At 41.5% G+C, this 17,167-nt stretch overlaps 1 protein-coding gene across 1 annotated transcript in view; it reads left to right on the plus strand.

Annotated features, from left to right (window-relative positions):
* The window catches only part of CLPTM1 (CLPTM1 regulator of GABA type A receptor forward trafficking), a 326,345-nt gene that overhangs the window by 109,620 nt on the left and 199,558 nt on the right, over positions 1 to 17,167 (plus strand). The window contains exon 5 of the mRNA XM_069207717.1: positions 3,287 to 3,404. Within this exon, the coding sequence (XP_069063818.1) occupies positions 3,287 to 3,404 (118 nt within the window). The remainder of the gene's footprint in view (positions 1 to 3,286; positions 3,405 to 17,167) is intronic.

Below are 17,167 nucleotides of genomic sequence, written 5' to 3' on the forward strand. Positions count from 1 at the left end.
CAACAAAGGAGAACGCAAAATGCCAAAACTTCGCATCCAGGCACCCACACAGGCAGTCTCAAGGCAATGCTCTATGGATGAATTGGTCAGGGATATTTGCATACGCTTTTCCCCCTCTCCCTCTCCTTCCATATCTAGTAAACAAATTGAGTCAAAACAAACTCAAACTCATACTAAAAGCACCAACATGGGCAAGACAACCCTGGTACACAACACTACTAGACCTGTCAGTAGTACCCCATGTCAAGCTACCCAACAGGCCAGATCTGCTAACACAACACAAACAACAGATCAGGCATCCAAACCCAGCATCGCTGAATCTAGCAATCTGGCTCCTGAAATCCTAGAATTCTGACATTTAAACCTCACCCAAGAATGTATGGAGGTCATAAAACAGGCTAGAAGGCCATCCACTAGACACTGCTATGCAAGTAAATGGAAAAGATTTGTTTGCTACTGCCATAGTAATCAAGTTCAACCATTACATGCATCTCCAAAGGATGTAGTAGGATACTTAATACATTTGCAGAAATCAAATCTGGCCTTCTCTTCCATAAAGATACACCTCGCAGCAATTTCTGCATACCTGCAGATTACCCACTCAACTTCACTATTTAGGATACCTGTCATTAAAGCGTTTATGGAAGGCCTAAAAAGAATTATACCACCAAGAACACCACCTGTTCCTTCATGGAACCTCAACATCGTCTTAACAAGACTCATGGGTCCACCTTTCGAACCCATGCATTCTTGCGAAATGCAATTCTTAACGTGGAAGGTTGCATTTCTCATTGCCATTACATCTCTAAGAAGAGTAAGCGAAATTCAGGCGTTTACTATACAGGAACCTTTTATTCAAATACACAAAAATAAGGTAGTTCTAAGAACCAATCCTAAATTTTTACCAAAAGTTATTTCACCGTTCCACTTAAATCAAACAGTAGAACTACCAGTGTTCTTTCCACAGCCAGACTCAGTAGCTGAAAGGGCACTACATACATTTGACATCAGAAGAGCACTAATGTACTACATTGACAGAACATAACTAATTAGGAAAACAAACCAACTGTTTATTGCATTTCAAAAACCTCATACAGGAAACCCAATATCAAAACAGGGTATAGCCAGATGGATAGTTAAGTGTATCCAAACCTGCTACCTTAAAGCAAAGAGAGAGCTGCCCATTACACCAAAGGCACACTCAACCAGAAAGAAAAACGCTACCATGGCCTTCCTAGGAAATATTCCAATGAACGAAATATGTAAGGCAGCCACATGGTCTACGCCTCACACATTTACTAAGCACTACTGTGTAGACGTGCTATCCGCACAACAAGCCACAGTAGGTCAAGCCGTACTAAGAACTTTATTTCAAACTACTTCCACTCCTACAGGCTGAGCCACCGCTTTTGGGGAGATAACTGCTTACTAGTCTATGCACAGCATGTGTATCTGCAGCTACACATGCCACCGAACTGAAAATGTCACTTACCCAGTGTACATCTGTTCGTGGCATTAGTCGCTGCAGATTCACATGCGCCCACCCCCCTCCCCGGGAGCCTGTAGCCGTTTGGAAGTAATCTTCAACATTTGTACATTTGTAAATATATTACTTAAACTTTATTTTGTACATACTTATTCATTCCATTGCATGGGCACTATTACTAACATACACAACTCCTACCTCACCCTCTGCGGGGAAAACAATCGAAGATGGAGTCGACGCCCATGCGCAATGGAAACAAAGGAGGAGGAGTCCCTCGGTCTCGTGACTCGAAAAGACTTCTTCGAAGAAAAACAACTTGTAACACTCTGACCCAACACCAGACGGCGGACTATGCACAGCATGTGAATCTGCAGCGACTAATTCCACGAACAGATGTACACTGGGTAAGTGACATTTTCAATACAAAGCCAACTTCCTACAGGATCGCTACCTGGATGTCGACAAACAGTCTCCAGCTCAAAGGCAAAAAAACAGAAGTTGTGCTGTTTGGCAAAGCCCAGGACCACTGGTCTCCAGAGTGGTTGCCCTCGGTACTTGGGGTAGCCCCTCCCCCCCCCAATGAGGATCATATCTCTGCCATCTGTGGGGCCTTCCTTACAATCACTTGTCTATTGAGGAAAGTCTTCCCTTGGTAACCATCTTGAGATACTATATACAGAGCCAACTTCCTACAAGCCCTTTGGGGTTATTTGATCTTTTATCCAACACAATTGGGGTGCTGTGAGAGCCCCTCACACTTCTGGGACCCAATGCAACTGCTCCTGTTTTAATGATAGCTGCGACCCAAGTAACAGGCTGAGCCCCCTGCATCTTTCACCCCTTGCCCCCCATGCCTGGTTATCACTTAAATTTTGAAACAGATGCTCTGTCCCTTGTAGAACAAAATGAGCTCCCACATCTTTCCCATTACTTTGCAGCAAGAGGCCCTCAGCCTAATGGTAGCAAGGAAATTAGCCTCCACTCCTGCTGTATAAAGTAAGGCAGTTTTAATTTTGATAGGGCTTCTCACACTCCTGGTCCCCAGTGCCTCTTCACCTGATGCATTAATAAGAGTGACTGCCTTACGAGGTTGACAGTCTCCTTTGCCCCTCCATCTTGCCCTGTTACTTGCTCTGCCGTCTCTCTGAGGCATAAGCTAAGGTGTCTCTTCCTGATTCAGTTGGCCTCTCTAGGGCCATTGATCCTTCGGCCCAAAGCAACATTGGCACAGCAGTTGTGCACTAGGTCAGTACATCACTTCATCCTTGTCATGTTGATAATTTGATCACCATCAAGTTGGGTAGCTGTGAGGACTGGAACAAAATAACCTGCTATAGCAGGAACATAACTGCGACTTAATAAATATTATACTTATATGAACAACACTTATTTGCTGTGTTTCAACCATAACACGATCGATATTGTTCTAATTTTTCAGGAAAGTTTCTGTTTATGTACTTCATACACATGAGTAGGGTTGCTACCAAAGAAAGGACGATTGTCAGATTCTCACTAGTGATTCAAAAAAGCGTACTGTGAGTGATAGTGTGAACTTTTCGGAAATATCTTGTGCATTGTTTGCCTGGACACCTGCAAAATTGGAAAAGCTGCAGCAGTGCTTGCTGTATAATTGCAGGTTTAGGGCCGAAAGTTTCACTCCTATCTGTGAGCTATAGAGCGCTGAGTACAGTGGGGTTGAAGGATGAGAGCTGATGCCAATGAACATTCACATATGTTTTAGTCTTCAGGAGGCCTTCCTGTGGATCTTTGTCTCTGATGGTGGTTTGATGTCTTTTGCAGAGCGTTCAGCACAATGGCTCCATCTACATCCATGTGTACTTGACCAAGAGTGGCTTTCACCCAGACCCCAAGCAGAAGACTCTGTACCGGCGACTAGCCACTGTACACACTTCACGAAGTAAGACTCTTTTGGGCCCTTGGCCGCCCTAGCTTGCTTGAGTAGAAGCAGTGGTTAGGTAAATTCCCACTCAGGATTGTCTATGGTTTATGCTTTTATTCAAATATGAAACCCCTCTTCATTACAAATGATAAGCTGATAAATCAGCAATAAGCCCTTTTGTTTACTGGCGCATTCAATATTTTTTCTGTTTTTTTCCCCAATTACAGTAAAGGAAGGTCTTAAATTTGTATCTTATTTGAGATTTCCAATATCTTTTTTAAAATTTTTATATTGACCAATGGCTTTTTTAAATAAAATTAACAGAATGGGAAGACATTACAAGGGGAACAAGGAAAAAGAAGCGCTCCCAACAGTCCCCTTATATTATGAGCTTAGGTGCTCCCGGCCCTAGAGGATTCTTCCCTACCCCCAAAATCTGAGAGAACACAGATATACAGAACTTTAGAAAAAAGGACCTAGGCACTCTATAAACATAAATTAGCCACTATATTAGTAATACGCAGTCCATTAGTAAATAAGAAGATTAATTGTACAGATGAAATTAGCAGTAATCCAGAAGCCTCTGTATATCATGGTCAATCCATCTTTAATGTAGCGAAAAGCAGCATGCAAATTCCTTCATTCGTAATAATGAAAAGAGAACAACAGCCATGAGGAACAGCCAACACGTGTTTCGTCATGGGGGGTATATTCCCCTTGACTTTTTCAAGGCTATAAAACACAACAAACAGTATTTGTACATTGAAACAGAAGGCTTGTAAAAACCATACATGTATATATCAAAATTAATATGATTAAGTGTCAAACAAGTCTCAAAATTAACTAAAGTTTAGTATCACTAACAATGGAATATAATGTATATGAACCCCATTATAAATTACATAATCCATGCATGTGCAAATTAATTGTTAGACCATCACATCCAAAAAAGTGAAAGTGACCAAACGCGTGGATGACTCAAGCTGGTGAATATCAATAAGCTAAAAGTGTTTGAACTTTGTTGGTGCACATAGTTGTTAGCAATGTGTTTAATCCCCAAGGACCACCACTGATCACTGACCAAATGAAAAAAACCTACCTCACTGAATCTTCCAAAGTAACACTAGAACACCAACCCTAGGCGTTAAACAGAACTGCTGTAAAGAAATTATAATACCAAAATGAACTAAGAGAATTTCCCAAGCAACTAAACATATGTGTCCACCACCTACACCAATGTGCAATAAAATCGAATCACCTACCGGTACGTAAACAAGTACCTTACTCAAAATATTTAGCCCACGAGTATGCTCAGAACCTACAATATTCAAATACAAAAATAAATCTAACACGAATAGGCGCCAAATGACTTGTTCAGATGAATAATGGTACCCTTCTGTTGGCTCACCCAAAATTGCTCCACTGACTGGGGCCCGGCTTCCCGATTCGGCCATTCCCCGATACGCGTTACATCCCCGCCGCCTTGGTGAACAAAATAAAGCATGCCGGTATACGCGTGCCATTTACGGCAAGACCGAAAACCTCACAACAAAGAAGCTACTCTCCCGGCGGCACAGAGGCGCCATCTTTGAAAGGGCGCCGATATATTTAATAACATTAATTATATTGGCCACTTCTCCATTTAAACAGCGTCTAGCCCTATATAATAAAAGAACCAGATTTATATAATATGACAAGATATGAAAGAAAATGTATAAATTATCCCCTATATTTGGAAAAACAACCATTTCATTAGAATTAGTGTTTCAAGGTAACTCAAGAGTAACTAATCAGAAGGCTAAAGTCATAATTTGTAGCCAAACGCACGTCTGCGTCATGATTCCCACCCCACAATTCAGGATGTGATGGTGACATAGTCCATTTAGCTAGGCAATAGAGATAATATATATAAAATTTGAAAAATGGACATGTTGGGAATAATACCTTATACATACACAAATAAAGAACAAAAGTAATGATTACCACAAGAGTTACAATACAGAAAAGAGTTCACAAATAATACGACAAATACAATTACAAAGTATAACGGATGGAATGAAATCACCATCAAGGTGAAGGTCTCAACATCAGTAATTAGTATTTATACAACTAAACAACCATATATCATTGATATGTATCAAGAATAATATACGAAAAAAACAGCATAAAGAGTATATTATTACATACTGCACACTAATTCACTACCTATTACAAAAGGTTTATTCATACTCAAAAATTAAATTCTAATGATACAACACAAAAAACATTACACTGGATACCTTAATCCAAAAAATATTCCATTTCGTAATTGGAGTTGAGTCCTGTTTCTACAGCTCTAAGTTTAAGAATCCATAGGCACTCCTTCTTTCTTAATTGTAACTCTCTATTTCCACCAGTGGGTTTGCATGGACCAAATCGAAACCAAAGAATTCGAAATTACATCCATTAGTCTGTCTAACACAATGACTCATGTGTGTGACAATGGGATAACGTTCATCACGATGTTTCAAAGCCCTATAATGCTCACTGATTCTAGCTTTGAGAGATCTAATTGTACTACCAATATAGTATAGACCACATTTGCATATGATCATATAGATCACATAGCAGCTATCGCATGTGATGTGGGCATTGATGTAAAATTTGTCACCCGTCAAACTTTCAAAAGACGAAATCCCCGATCTGCTCAACTTGCACATCCCACATCGACCACACTTGAAAAACCCCTTGTTATGGGTAGTAAGCCAGTTATCCTTTTGCAATTTTATAGGATAGCTAGGACACAAAATATTTTTAAGGGTTCTACCCCGGCTTTTTTAAATAAGTGTTCCTTGTTACCTTGTTTTATTCCTTTCTTATAGTACCTACTGTGCTACTACTATAGATTTTTGGTAATTCCACAGCTTTGTCCTTCATCTTCGAATTCTCACTTTTTTGTTAGAACTCAACAAAATCAAACATTTGAAACATTTTTATAATTGTTTTCTTTACATGCTACTTGTTAAGTTTCCTTTTAGTTACTCAGTGGTGTATATATATTTTGCTGTATTGTTAAGGTTGTCTGATATAATAAACTGGAAAAATAAGAAAACAGAATGGTATGGGCCTCACATGTTCTGCAGTGTGGATTTAATATTCAAGAAAGGATGCTGGCTTGTTCCATGACACATTGGTGACTACTACCCAAAATGCCCATTCTTCTGCTGACTTTATTTTCTTATACTCCAGCCTATTATTTTCCCTTCATTTCCCTGACTCGCCAAATAAGGATTAAAAGTCAAACTTGTGACCTAAAACAAATCTTTGTAGTTGATCCACATTTAGAATGTTTTTCCCTCTTGCACGCCACGTGTAGGATGGTGTGTTCCAGTGTATTGCAATAATTATCAGCCAGTTTGGGAAGGGGCACCTTATTGGTAGAGTAGTTGTGCTTGAAGACTATTCCTTCAGTGAGGTTGACTTTTATGACACCCTAGTGGACCAGCACCTTTCAGTTGACATGATACTCATTGATTCCAAGCTGATTGAATGGCAAAAAGTATTCAGGATGTAAGAAATGTAAGCATCTTTTTTTTAGTGAAGAAATTGTTAAAACGAGAAGGCTCAAACGCTGGCAGTACCTGACAGATATAATAGTGTGTTAGGGCAACTGTCAAACAAGTATGGGGCATTTGGGTAATTTAGCTCACAGATTGGCTTTTAACAATTTGTGTGATTTAACTTTGGACCCTCTGAGAACATTTTTTCATTTGACAGTGCTCTGGGATCTGGTTGGTAGCCTGACTAGTCCGCGTTTATGGTTTGAATAAAGATTCCCATGATGAAGTAGCAGGTAGGTAACCTTTTCTTGCACCTTGCACTAGTATTTCATTGCCCACTAGGAGCATAGGTTCCTAGATCTGACCAAGGATCAGTTGCCTTCAAGTCTCTTGACATCAGTGCTAGCAATGACAGATTATTTTTAGGAAATGTTCCAGTATCTGGTGACCCAGCATTTCCAGTGATGGTACTACCTTAGCTACCTCTTTGTCCTCTGAATGACATCAGGCACCCAGCCCAGTTCTGACAGCAGACCTTTCAACTCTTGTGGAAATCACTTTGGGGCAATCCATCTCTTTTGTCCCCACACACAGATCACGGGCATGCACATCAAAATGACCCATCCCTTTGATGCTGGCAATGGAAATGGAGCTGAAGACGCAAATTAAGACCTCGCCTATAATTATTTTTACTTTCATGATAGCTGCAAAAGGAAGCAGGTAGTTTTATCAGAAGGGTGTAGGCTGCCTTGTTTGATCTCTCATCAGAGACCAAATATAACTGTTTTCGCAGCTAATTTTAAAGCGGAACATTGTAATTCAATGCAAGTAATTTCAGCCTTAGATCACCTGCTGGAAGAGGAGTCCTCACCACTACAGCCTTGGTTTCTGCAACCATTGCCAGATTGGAGGTATAATCCATGTGGTCCTTTCCAGCTTCCTCCACCAGTCCAGTTAAGCTAGATAAATGCCTTTGGAAAACTAAGGGAGGGGACCGTAAGTTCTGAAAGCAACTCTGTCCTGGTAGCCGGATAGTCTGAATCTCACCATCTGCTTACTGTTTGAATGAGTATTCTTAATTCCTTAGGACAACAGATGCATTCTTAAAGGTTTTGTCTTCCCACTTTCCTGACCAATTCATTGCCATGTCTCTTTATAGAAAATAAAAAATCTATGAATTGATGCACCTAGAACTTACAGCTTCCTTCCCTCTTCTCCTTGTAGAGCAACCTGAATTTCATGTTCTGCTTGAGAAAACAAGGGGATGCAAAATACCATCTACTTTCCTCTGTAGCACAGGTGGTATGGTACTAGGCACTTCAAAGCAAAGTTTCCATCTAAGTAGAACAGTTGGCAGCTCTTGCCGACCATCTTACAAGTGTTTGTAAGTGGATAGAAGTACATGCTATTAGTGCTAAACCCCAGGAAAAAGAAACACCAGTAATATGCCTGCCTGTACTGGTAGTCAGGGACCCAGGTGTATACCCTATCATTTTCCTAGTTCCCTGTCACCTCTCCAAAGTGCTGGTCACATGGAGCTCCTGTCATGCTCCATGACTGAACAGCTCTGGGAGCACAGCAAAATGGCAGGTCTGTGCACGGTTTGGATCAGCTCCGGGCAGGTTTGTAGCTCATCCGTAATGCAGAGCTACTAGGATTGATCCTTAACACTGTCTGCAACGCCCGTGACTTCTGCAATAAATAAAACCAAGCCTGATGAGGCAAGTCCATCGTGATACGTAGGTGGAGGAAACACGTGGTACTGGCTGGTTGGCATACGGATTGCAGAAGGGTCCACATGACTATGCGGCTACATTACATCATATCACGCAGGGGAGGAGGAAAACTGGCTGTCTGGGCCGTGGATTGATCTTACGAAGGACTACGCGATGCAACAAGAGAGAGGTACATGTAATGCGCCACCCTTGCTCATCCCTTGTACAGGCTAAACAGTCATCAGAAACATTGAAGCATACCAATCATTTCCCTTCACAGTATACTGCCTGAAGTGGAAAAATTGGAACGAAAACAGCGCGAAATGTATTGTAACTTGTCACAGAGAATTTGTTCTGAAATTGGTGGACAGATTGTGTTGCTTCAATGTTCCTTATAAAGCCATATCCTCTGAGCATCAATTTAAGCAGCATCTATGAGCATGATTTAGAAGGTGTTTCATGTAAAAGCACAGCTCTTAAGTAAGATAACCTATATTGTATAGAAGTTCTATTTAACACCTTGCTAGGAGTAGATGCAGTGAGCCAGGAACATTTATCATTGTGCTAAATGCAACACACTGCCATCAATACCAACACTCTTCGTTATCCAAACCTTTCATCAAGAAGCTTGCAGTACTCACTAAGCTCAATTAAAGGCATGCACAGTACTTAAAACTATCAGAATTCTCCATTTGCCTCCTGATATGTTCAATGGAATTCTGTCTTTAAGGATAATGTACAAAAACAGAGGGAGAAGGAGGTTGTGGGGCTGGGTCTGTCCTCCGTATAGCCTATATAATCAATCACTGCTGGCTATTATCCTTAAACATTACAAATGAGGCCCAGCTAAAAGAGCTACCACAGGATGGATAGGAAAAAGAATTTTCCTGTTAGTAAAAACCATCACCCACCAGAGTTACCCCTTGGTGGCATGCTTCATAATTGGGCTTCTTCCCGTTCCACTATGGAGCGAGGTGTGCTATGACCTACGGGATACGTATGGGGAAGGGGGGGTCGGGCAGGTGGTTAGAAAAATTGTCATTCCTGTTTTTTGTAGTGTTTCTAAAAAGGTTTTTAGGCTTTGGGGCTGGGCTCGAGGGGGATGGATCTTTCGATTTCTCAACTTTAAGGTTTCTTATTGGTTCGTCAAGTGATAGTTGGCCAGACTAATCTACTGCCTCGTAAGCTTTTCGAAATTGCTTCCTGCAATTCAGATGGGCTTAATAACCCAAACAAATACAGAGCTATACTTCGGTGACTAAGATCTCTCAAATCCAGGTCATACTATTTCAGGAGACTCATTTCAAGCAGCAGGCAAACCTTCCAAACACTCTTAGTTTCTTCTCCCATTCTTTTTTTTGCCTCTTCCAGTGTAGCTGTACGTCGGGTTGCGGTCCTCTGAACCTCTGACTTTCAAGGAAAAGTGCACCTGGTTTATCGCAACCCCCAAGCCAGATGAATAGTGGTCAGTTTCAAAATTGAGTCCCACTTTGTCCATATTTCGGCCTATTATGGTCCTATAGAAGATCAGACCGTCCCTTTGCAGAATCTTTATGATCTTTGATTACGCTTCTTTGCCTCATGATAGCCGGAGGCAATTTTAATATAATTCAAGACATGAAATTCAGTGTATCTTGTAAAAAGTGTGCAAAAATTAAACCGTGAGGCTTGCAATTTTTTGTATTATTTATTTGTGATGTGGCACTTCAGGACCCGTGGTAACTCTAACATCCTCAGGCCCAGAATTTTACCGGTTTTCCGAAAAGACTTAATTCGGCCCCTGGGATCGATATCTTTTTTTTTTTTTTTTTTTTTTTTTTTTTAGTTTCCCATCATTGGGATAGGACTGGCTCAAGTATAATGTCCAACCCTTTCTCAGACCATTCAGTTCCAGTGCTCAAATTGTCTGTGCCAGCAAAACAGATCGAGTGACAAAGGTGGTCTCTGGACAAGTCTTTATTAACGGATGAGGGTTGTATTGCAGCTTTAAAGCTGTTACCGAGTTTCTGGTTCGGAATGATGCATCTGCTCTCATCTTTGCAATATGAGAGTCGTTTAAGGCCTTCGTTACAAGGGAAGTCAACTCTTGTACAGCCCAACTAAATAAACTGAGGAAAGAAAAAAACAGATAGGCTTCAGCAAGAGCTCGAGCGTACTATGTTTTTCCATCAGGTTCTATATAACCACACCTCATGGGCCAGAGTTTAGGATACCAGATCCAGTTTGAGAGACCACTTTCGATCTCAGGAGGTCCACCAAAGCACATAATTCCAACAGTATTTCGAAGAGAGTGAGCATGTAGAGGTTTTCGGCTTGGTCTGTCAAAAATCAACAAAATGTCTCCGCAATCCAAACCATATTTGAGGCCGAGGGGCAAATTGTTGATGGGCCTGAGGAGATAGGCGACGTCTTTATAGCACATAATATAAAACTATATGAACAGATATCTGTGGTCCAGGAGCACCACATAAATATCTAGATTTAGTCACTCTACCTAGTCTCGGTGAGGAGCTTCAGGCAGCTCTACTGCAGCCAGTTACCATCGAAGAAGTAACTTACATTAGGCTCTTTCAGAGCAGGTTGCCGCAACCTTAGCTGCATTATTCAGTGCAATATTTATGGTCCAGGACGTTCCTAGCTCCTTCACTAGGGCAGTGATAGTTAGATTTCTTAAGAAGGGCAAGCCAGTGAAAAACCCCAATTCTTATCACCCAGTCAGCCTCCTCAATAACGATTACAAGCTTTTTATGCAAATGTGGACAACTTTTATTACCCCGTTCGTCCAGAGCCTTGTACATAGAGATCAGTGTGGGTTCTTGCCAGGGAGGTCTACCAACACCAATGTTTTGCTCCAGGCAATAGATTATTTCTTGTGAAACAAAATTAAGACTCCTTTAATAATGCTTGATGCCGAAAAAGCATTTGATCTAGTTCAATGGGAGGTTCTTTTTTTCAATCCTGCATAGTTTTAAATTCCCTCAAAAACTCGTCAAGCTTCCGTCAAGCCTTTATCAAGGGGCCAAAGCAAAAGTTCTAGTTACCTCACAAATAGTTGATAAGGTTGTGATGAGTCGTGGGACTCGACAGGGGTGTCCTCTATCCCCAGTCCCATTGAACCATTAGCTTCTGCTCTAAGACCAGACTTGCCTGTTAAGGCCCCACTCCAGGGAGCACTTAAGCTAAAACTTTTGGCAGAGGATATGATTTTGTTTCTCACGGCAGATACTCCGAATATTGTGTGTACCTTCAAGAAGATCAGAGCGTTCTCTGACTTAGGAGGCTATTGGATCAACCAATCTAAATCCGAGGCATCACTTTTCAACAGTCCCAAATCAGTACTGCCACATAAAATGCAGCTCAATTACCAAGCCTCTCATCCAATCAGCTATCTCGGCATCTATGATTCCCTTAACATCTCAGATCTTTATTTGCTGAATTATCACTCTACCCTTAAGAAAGCCAAAGCTCTTCTAAATAATTGTCAGAATATCCCATTGGCAGTAATTGGTAATACTGCTTTGATTAAAATGATGATATTGCCACTATTTCTATTCAGTTTTAATGAATGTTATGATAAAAGTCCCCCAGAATGTATTTAAACAACTTTTTGCTCTACTGGATTTCAAGAAATATTATGAAGCATCATTCATGGACTGGATTGTCAATTCTACCAGTACAGCTCAATGCGATGCTCTTTGAGAATAATATGCAATTATCCCATTTTCATAAAATCCCATGGCTCCCGAAACGTACCAGATATAAACTTCCATACCTTTTATGGTCCTGAGGTGTTGAGATGCAACAGTCCTATCATTTTATCCGCTTTCATTCATCAATCTCTTTAAAGGAATCTGGGGTATTTGGGCTCCAAGTCCCTCAGAAAGTTTTGGCAGATTGGACGGATTAGGGGTTCTCCTAATTTGAAGATTTTATAATAGGTTGCATTATAAATCTCCAGACTTGGAAGCATCATAATTTACTTTCCCATAAAGCTTCAGATGTCATCATGATGATGGCGACTGGCTACATATTTGTTTCCTTTGCCCTCTTATAACTGTTTGGGACAAGGTCTTCCATTGTATTAGCAAGCAACTTCAGGTACTTCTTGTGCCGTATTCTATGGGGGCATCGTTTGGAATAGGAGCTGCCAGTACAATCAAAACAACTCCTCTTCGTTGCATCCTTAGTTGCAAAGTCTTTGATCTTGTAGCAAAGGAGAACAACCTCGCCTTTGTCATATGACTCTTAGGAACGCAAAATAAATCTTTTCAGTTTATAGAACGACTCTATACCCAAAGAACTGGGGCCACTCGGAAATACTGTCATATTTGGGGAAATAATGCAATGCTTCCCGGGCAAGCAGTGTCTGAAGGAGTCGTAGGGATTAGGTAGGAGCATGAGCACCATCTCAGGGAAAGGATATTTCCTCAAGAGAATGAATGCTGCTGAGGTAATATCTACTCACACCTCAGCCTGATCAGTTCCTGCTGTATCTAATATACTTGCTGTGTCCAAACCTCAAACTCCCCCTAGATGTCATTGCACGTTGCAGTCATTCCCAGGACAATAGCAAACAAAGATTGTTTTTTTCTGTTTAAAATTAATAACTAGGAATTTATTCAAGACCCCATTCCCGTTTTTCTCCAGGTAGCAAAATCATTACCTATATAGGAAATCACCGAAGTTCTTTCTAGGGTTTTGCATCTATCCATAAAACTGAACGATGATATGGATAAGAGCTTTCCTTGCTTCCAAAATCGAAGGAACTCGATTTTAGGTTATTCAAAGACACTATTTTTTTTTTTTTTTTTTTTTTTTGTGGGATCAATCACATTCTTTTAAGACGTTACAAGTATATTTCACTTTAATCAGCTGCTGGTTCTCCCTTCCTCTTTACGTGGTTCAGTTTCTGTGGCTGGAAAAAAAGTCGTCTTTTTTTTATTCTATGATAATATTCCTTAGAGTCCACCTCAATAGAATCAGGTCAATTTATAAAACCTAGTTGGCTTTTTGCCTGATCATCGTGGAACGTGAGGACTTACTTGAAGCACTGCAGACTGTTCATATTTATTTTTTTTGCTTGAAATTCCTTAATTAACTTTTCAAATGACCAACTATGATGGGTATGTTGCAACAGTAAAATTGCTCATCATATAGACCCAATAATCCCACTCTGACCTCCCCCGTATAGAGTCTGTGGGTCCTAGCAACTGAGTCGTGAGCAGTACATACAATTCCACTCCATTAGGCAAAATGACAATAATCAGCATAACACTAGGTATCCTTAGGAGTTCTGATTCTGTAGATATTGAGAGGACCAGAGAGGAAAATCAACCTAATACTAATACTAGATGACATTGTTTCCAACAACATTAAAGGTTACCATTCATGTTAAGCAACGTGACCAATTAACCCCCCCCCCCCCCAGCTTATCACATCATTTTCACGTCATAGGACGGGAACAAAGAAAAGTAAGAGACAGGGTAAAATACAACACATTACAGCAGCAGGAACAGTCAAATATTGTTTCCCTGTGTGCATATTCCGGACAGCCACTGGTTATTAGTGATCTCCTCTCCCACACCCCTTCCGGTTCCTCCCTCTGTTATCCTAACAAGCATCCTTAACAGACAAATCCTTTCTGTGGACTCCAATGTCTGAGTCATGGTACTCCTAGATAACAAGTCCTCTGCCACCCTCATCGCTACAGGATCTACTCATATGGGCCTCCTCAATGCCAGCCCATTCCAGCATATGCCTCCTCCAGTTCAACAGTGCAGGGGCTCTAGAACTCAACCAGGCAATCGCAATCCGTCGTTTGGCCACTATGAGCCTCAACATTGCAAAGCATCTACTGAGTTTCTTCTTCGAGTTGTCTGGAAGGAGATCCAGGATGCACTATTTGATTGTATATTTGACCTCCCAATCAGTGGAGAGCGCGATAAGGTGCAATATCACTCTCCAGAATACCGCTATGACTGGGCACTGCAACAGTATGTGTGAAGTCTGCCTCAGTCACGTGGCACCTAGCTCAGCCCCAAGATCAGTTTGGATAGATAGTGTGAAGTATTTTGGGGAGAGAAAAGTCATATGTACTATATAGTATTGGGTTAACTTAAATCTCATGCAAAGTGGCACTGTACGCCAACTTCATTGTATCATTTTTGCAAGTTACTGGGAATGAGCAGTTCTTCGCATACCCGCTGCCTGGCTTCCACTATGTTAAGTGGGGGCCAGTCACCTACCCGCCTGCAGCGCTCTGTTATGTTTGAAATGAGTTTGCGTCCGCCTAGAGACAGAGCATGTCAGAGTCTGTGGGCTTCGGTGCCTCCGGAAAAGGCAATCATAACTGTCTCGCTGTCGCCAGACTGTATAATCTTTGTGAATTTGGTTATGCTGCTTTCTCAAGGTTTCTGCACATTCCCTGATGAAGTGCTATTTGTAGGTGTTCCTTTTCATGAAACTCCGCAAAGTTACTTACATGTTTAACACTTCCACAAATCTTTAATATCTGGACATCTGATCCATAGTGGAGTCTAGCATTGATCGTTTGGTAATATGGAGTGTGCTTCAATAAAATTGATAATGTATAATAACAAAGTAGATTGTAACATTGTCCGGTCTTATCATTGTTTTTTGTTTTGTTGTTTGTTATGAACTCAGAGTTTTTTGTTTCACAATCACTCTTCATTTGTTACTTTTGGTTGTGGCTTTCCTTTTTCACTGGGACTTGTCGCACAAATGTTGTTAACTCAAGGTTGGGCGTTGAACATTGTATGACAATTGTTTGTTAAAAATGATTTTGCTTATGAAGATTTGTGACTGTATTCTATCAAGTCTGATGGCATTCATTGCAGACATTTATTTTGATGATTGAGATTAGATGTGGATGATACCTATGGGAAATACCTGTTAATGAAGAATTTCAATAAAATGAGCGTCCTTCCCACCTTGAAGTTGTCTTTGTGCTGCTTTGTTAGTCTTATGTCAAAGAAAGTGAATATATGAAAGATTGGATGCAGGTTGAGAGCTTTAATTCCCTATAACGTTCCATTTTGAAGCAAAGAATGTCAGAATCTAAAGACGTCTTCACACAATTGCTATCAATTATATTTGATAGAGACTTCTCGTTGCGGATTCCTTAACTTAGAATTTGCCCAAGTGTCAGTCTGGATCCAGAGATTTTTCTTGAGCAGGACCCCTGCGTGCAGTCGGACGGCTCCGCGTCCATAGTCTGTGTTGTGTGCACTGGATATGATGTCACCTGACATATATAGGTGCTATGTGCTGATGTCAGTTCTTTTATTCCTGCGCCAGGAAGATCTACCCCTCAGTGACTTTTTGATGAGTCTTTTTCAATGTTTTGTCGTTCATTTTTTGAGTGTTGACACTCCTGGTGCGTTGAGGATGTTGTGACCTAAGACATGGTACAAGCCCTGCAGATCCTGTCATCAGGCGGTTTCCATGATTGATCCGCACCTCATGTGCTTGTGATGTGTGGAGTGCAGCCACAACCCAAAGTTGTGCTCCAAGTGCCAGGTGATGAATCAAAGTTTTGAGGGACCGGTCCCTAAAGCTCATTGTGGCCTGGTGCTCGGCTCTGCGTCACTCCCATTTTTTTCATCGTCCTTTTCCAAGTCCTCGCAATGGTCAGGTAAGTCGAGGCACAAAAAGAAGCTGAAGAAGAATAGACATTTTTCGAATTCACCCAGTCTTTCAGCCGTTGTAAAGAAATGGCTCCCTGTTGCAGTTACCCCCCACTTTTTGCCTGATACTGATGCTGACTTGACTGAGAAGTGTGCTGGGACCCTGCTAGCCAGGCCCCAGCACCAGTGTTCTTTCACCTAAAATGTACCACAATTGGCACAACCCTGGCACCTAGGTAAGTCCCTTGTAACTGGTACCCCTGGTACCAAGGGCCCTGATGCCAGGGAAGGTCTCTAAGGGCTGCAGCATGTCTTATGCCACCCTAGGGACCCCTCTCTCAGCACAGACCCACTGCTTACCAGCTTGTGTGTGCTGGTGGGGAGAAAATGACTAAGTCGACATGGCACTCCCCTCAGGGTGCCATGCCAACCTCACACTGCCTATGGCATAGGTAAGTCACCCCTCTAACACGCCTTACAGCCCTAAGGCAGGGTGCACTATACCACAGGTGAGGGCATAGGTGCATGAGCACTATGCCCCTACAGTGTCTAAACAAAACCTTAGACATTGTAAGTGCAGGGTAGCCATAAGAGTATATGGTCTGGGAGTCTGTCAAAAACGAACTCCACAGCTCCATAATGGCTACACTGAATACTGGGAAGTTTGGTATCAAACTTCTCAGAATAATAAACCCACACTGATGCCAGTGTTGGATTTATTTAAAAAATGCACACAGAGTGCATCTTAGAGATGCCCCCTGTATTTTACCCAATTGTTCAGTGCAGGACTGACTGGTCTGTGCCAGCCTGCTGCTGAGAGACGAGTTTCTGACCCCATGTGGTGAGGGCCTTTGTGCTCTCTGAGGACAGAAACAAAAGCC

Source organism: Pleurodeles waltl, chromosome 9, assembly GCF_031143425.1.
Source record: "Pleurodeles waltl isolate 20211129_DDA chromosome 9, aPleWal1.hap1.20221129, whole genome shotgun sequence".
In the NCBI taxonomy this organism is placed as follows: domain Eukaryota; kingdom Metazoa; phylum Chordata; class Amphibia; order Caudata; family Salamandridae; genus Pleurodeles; species Pleurodeles waltl.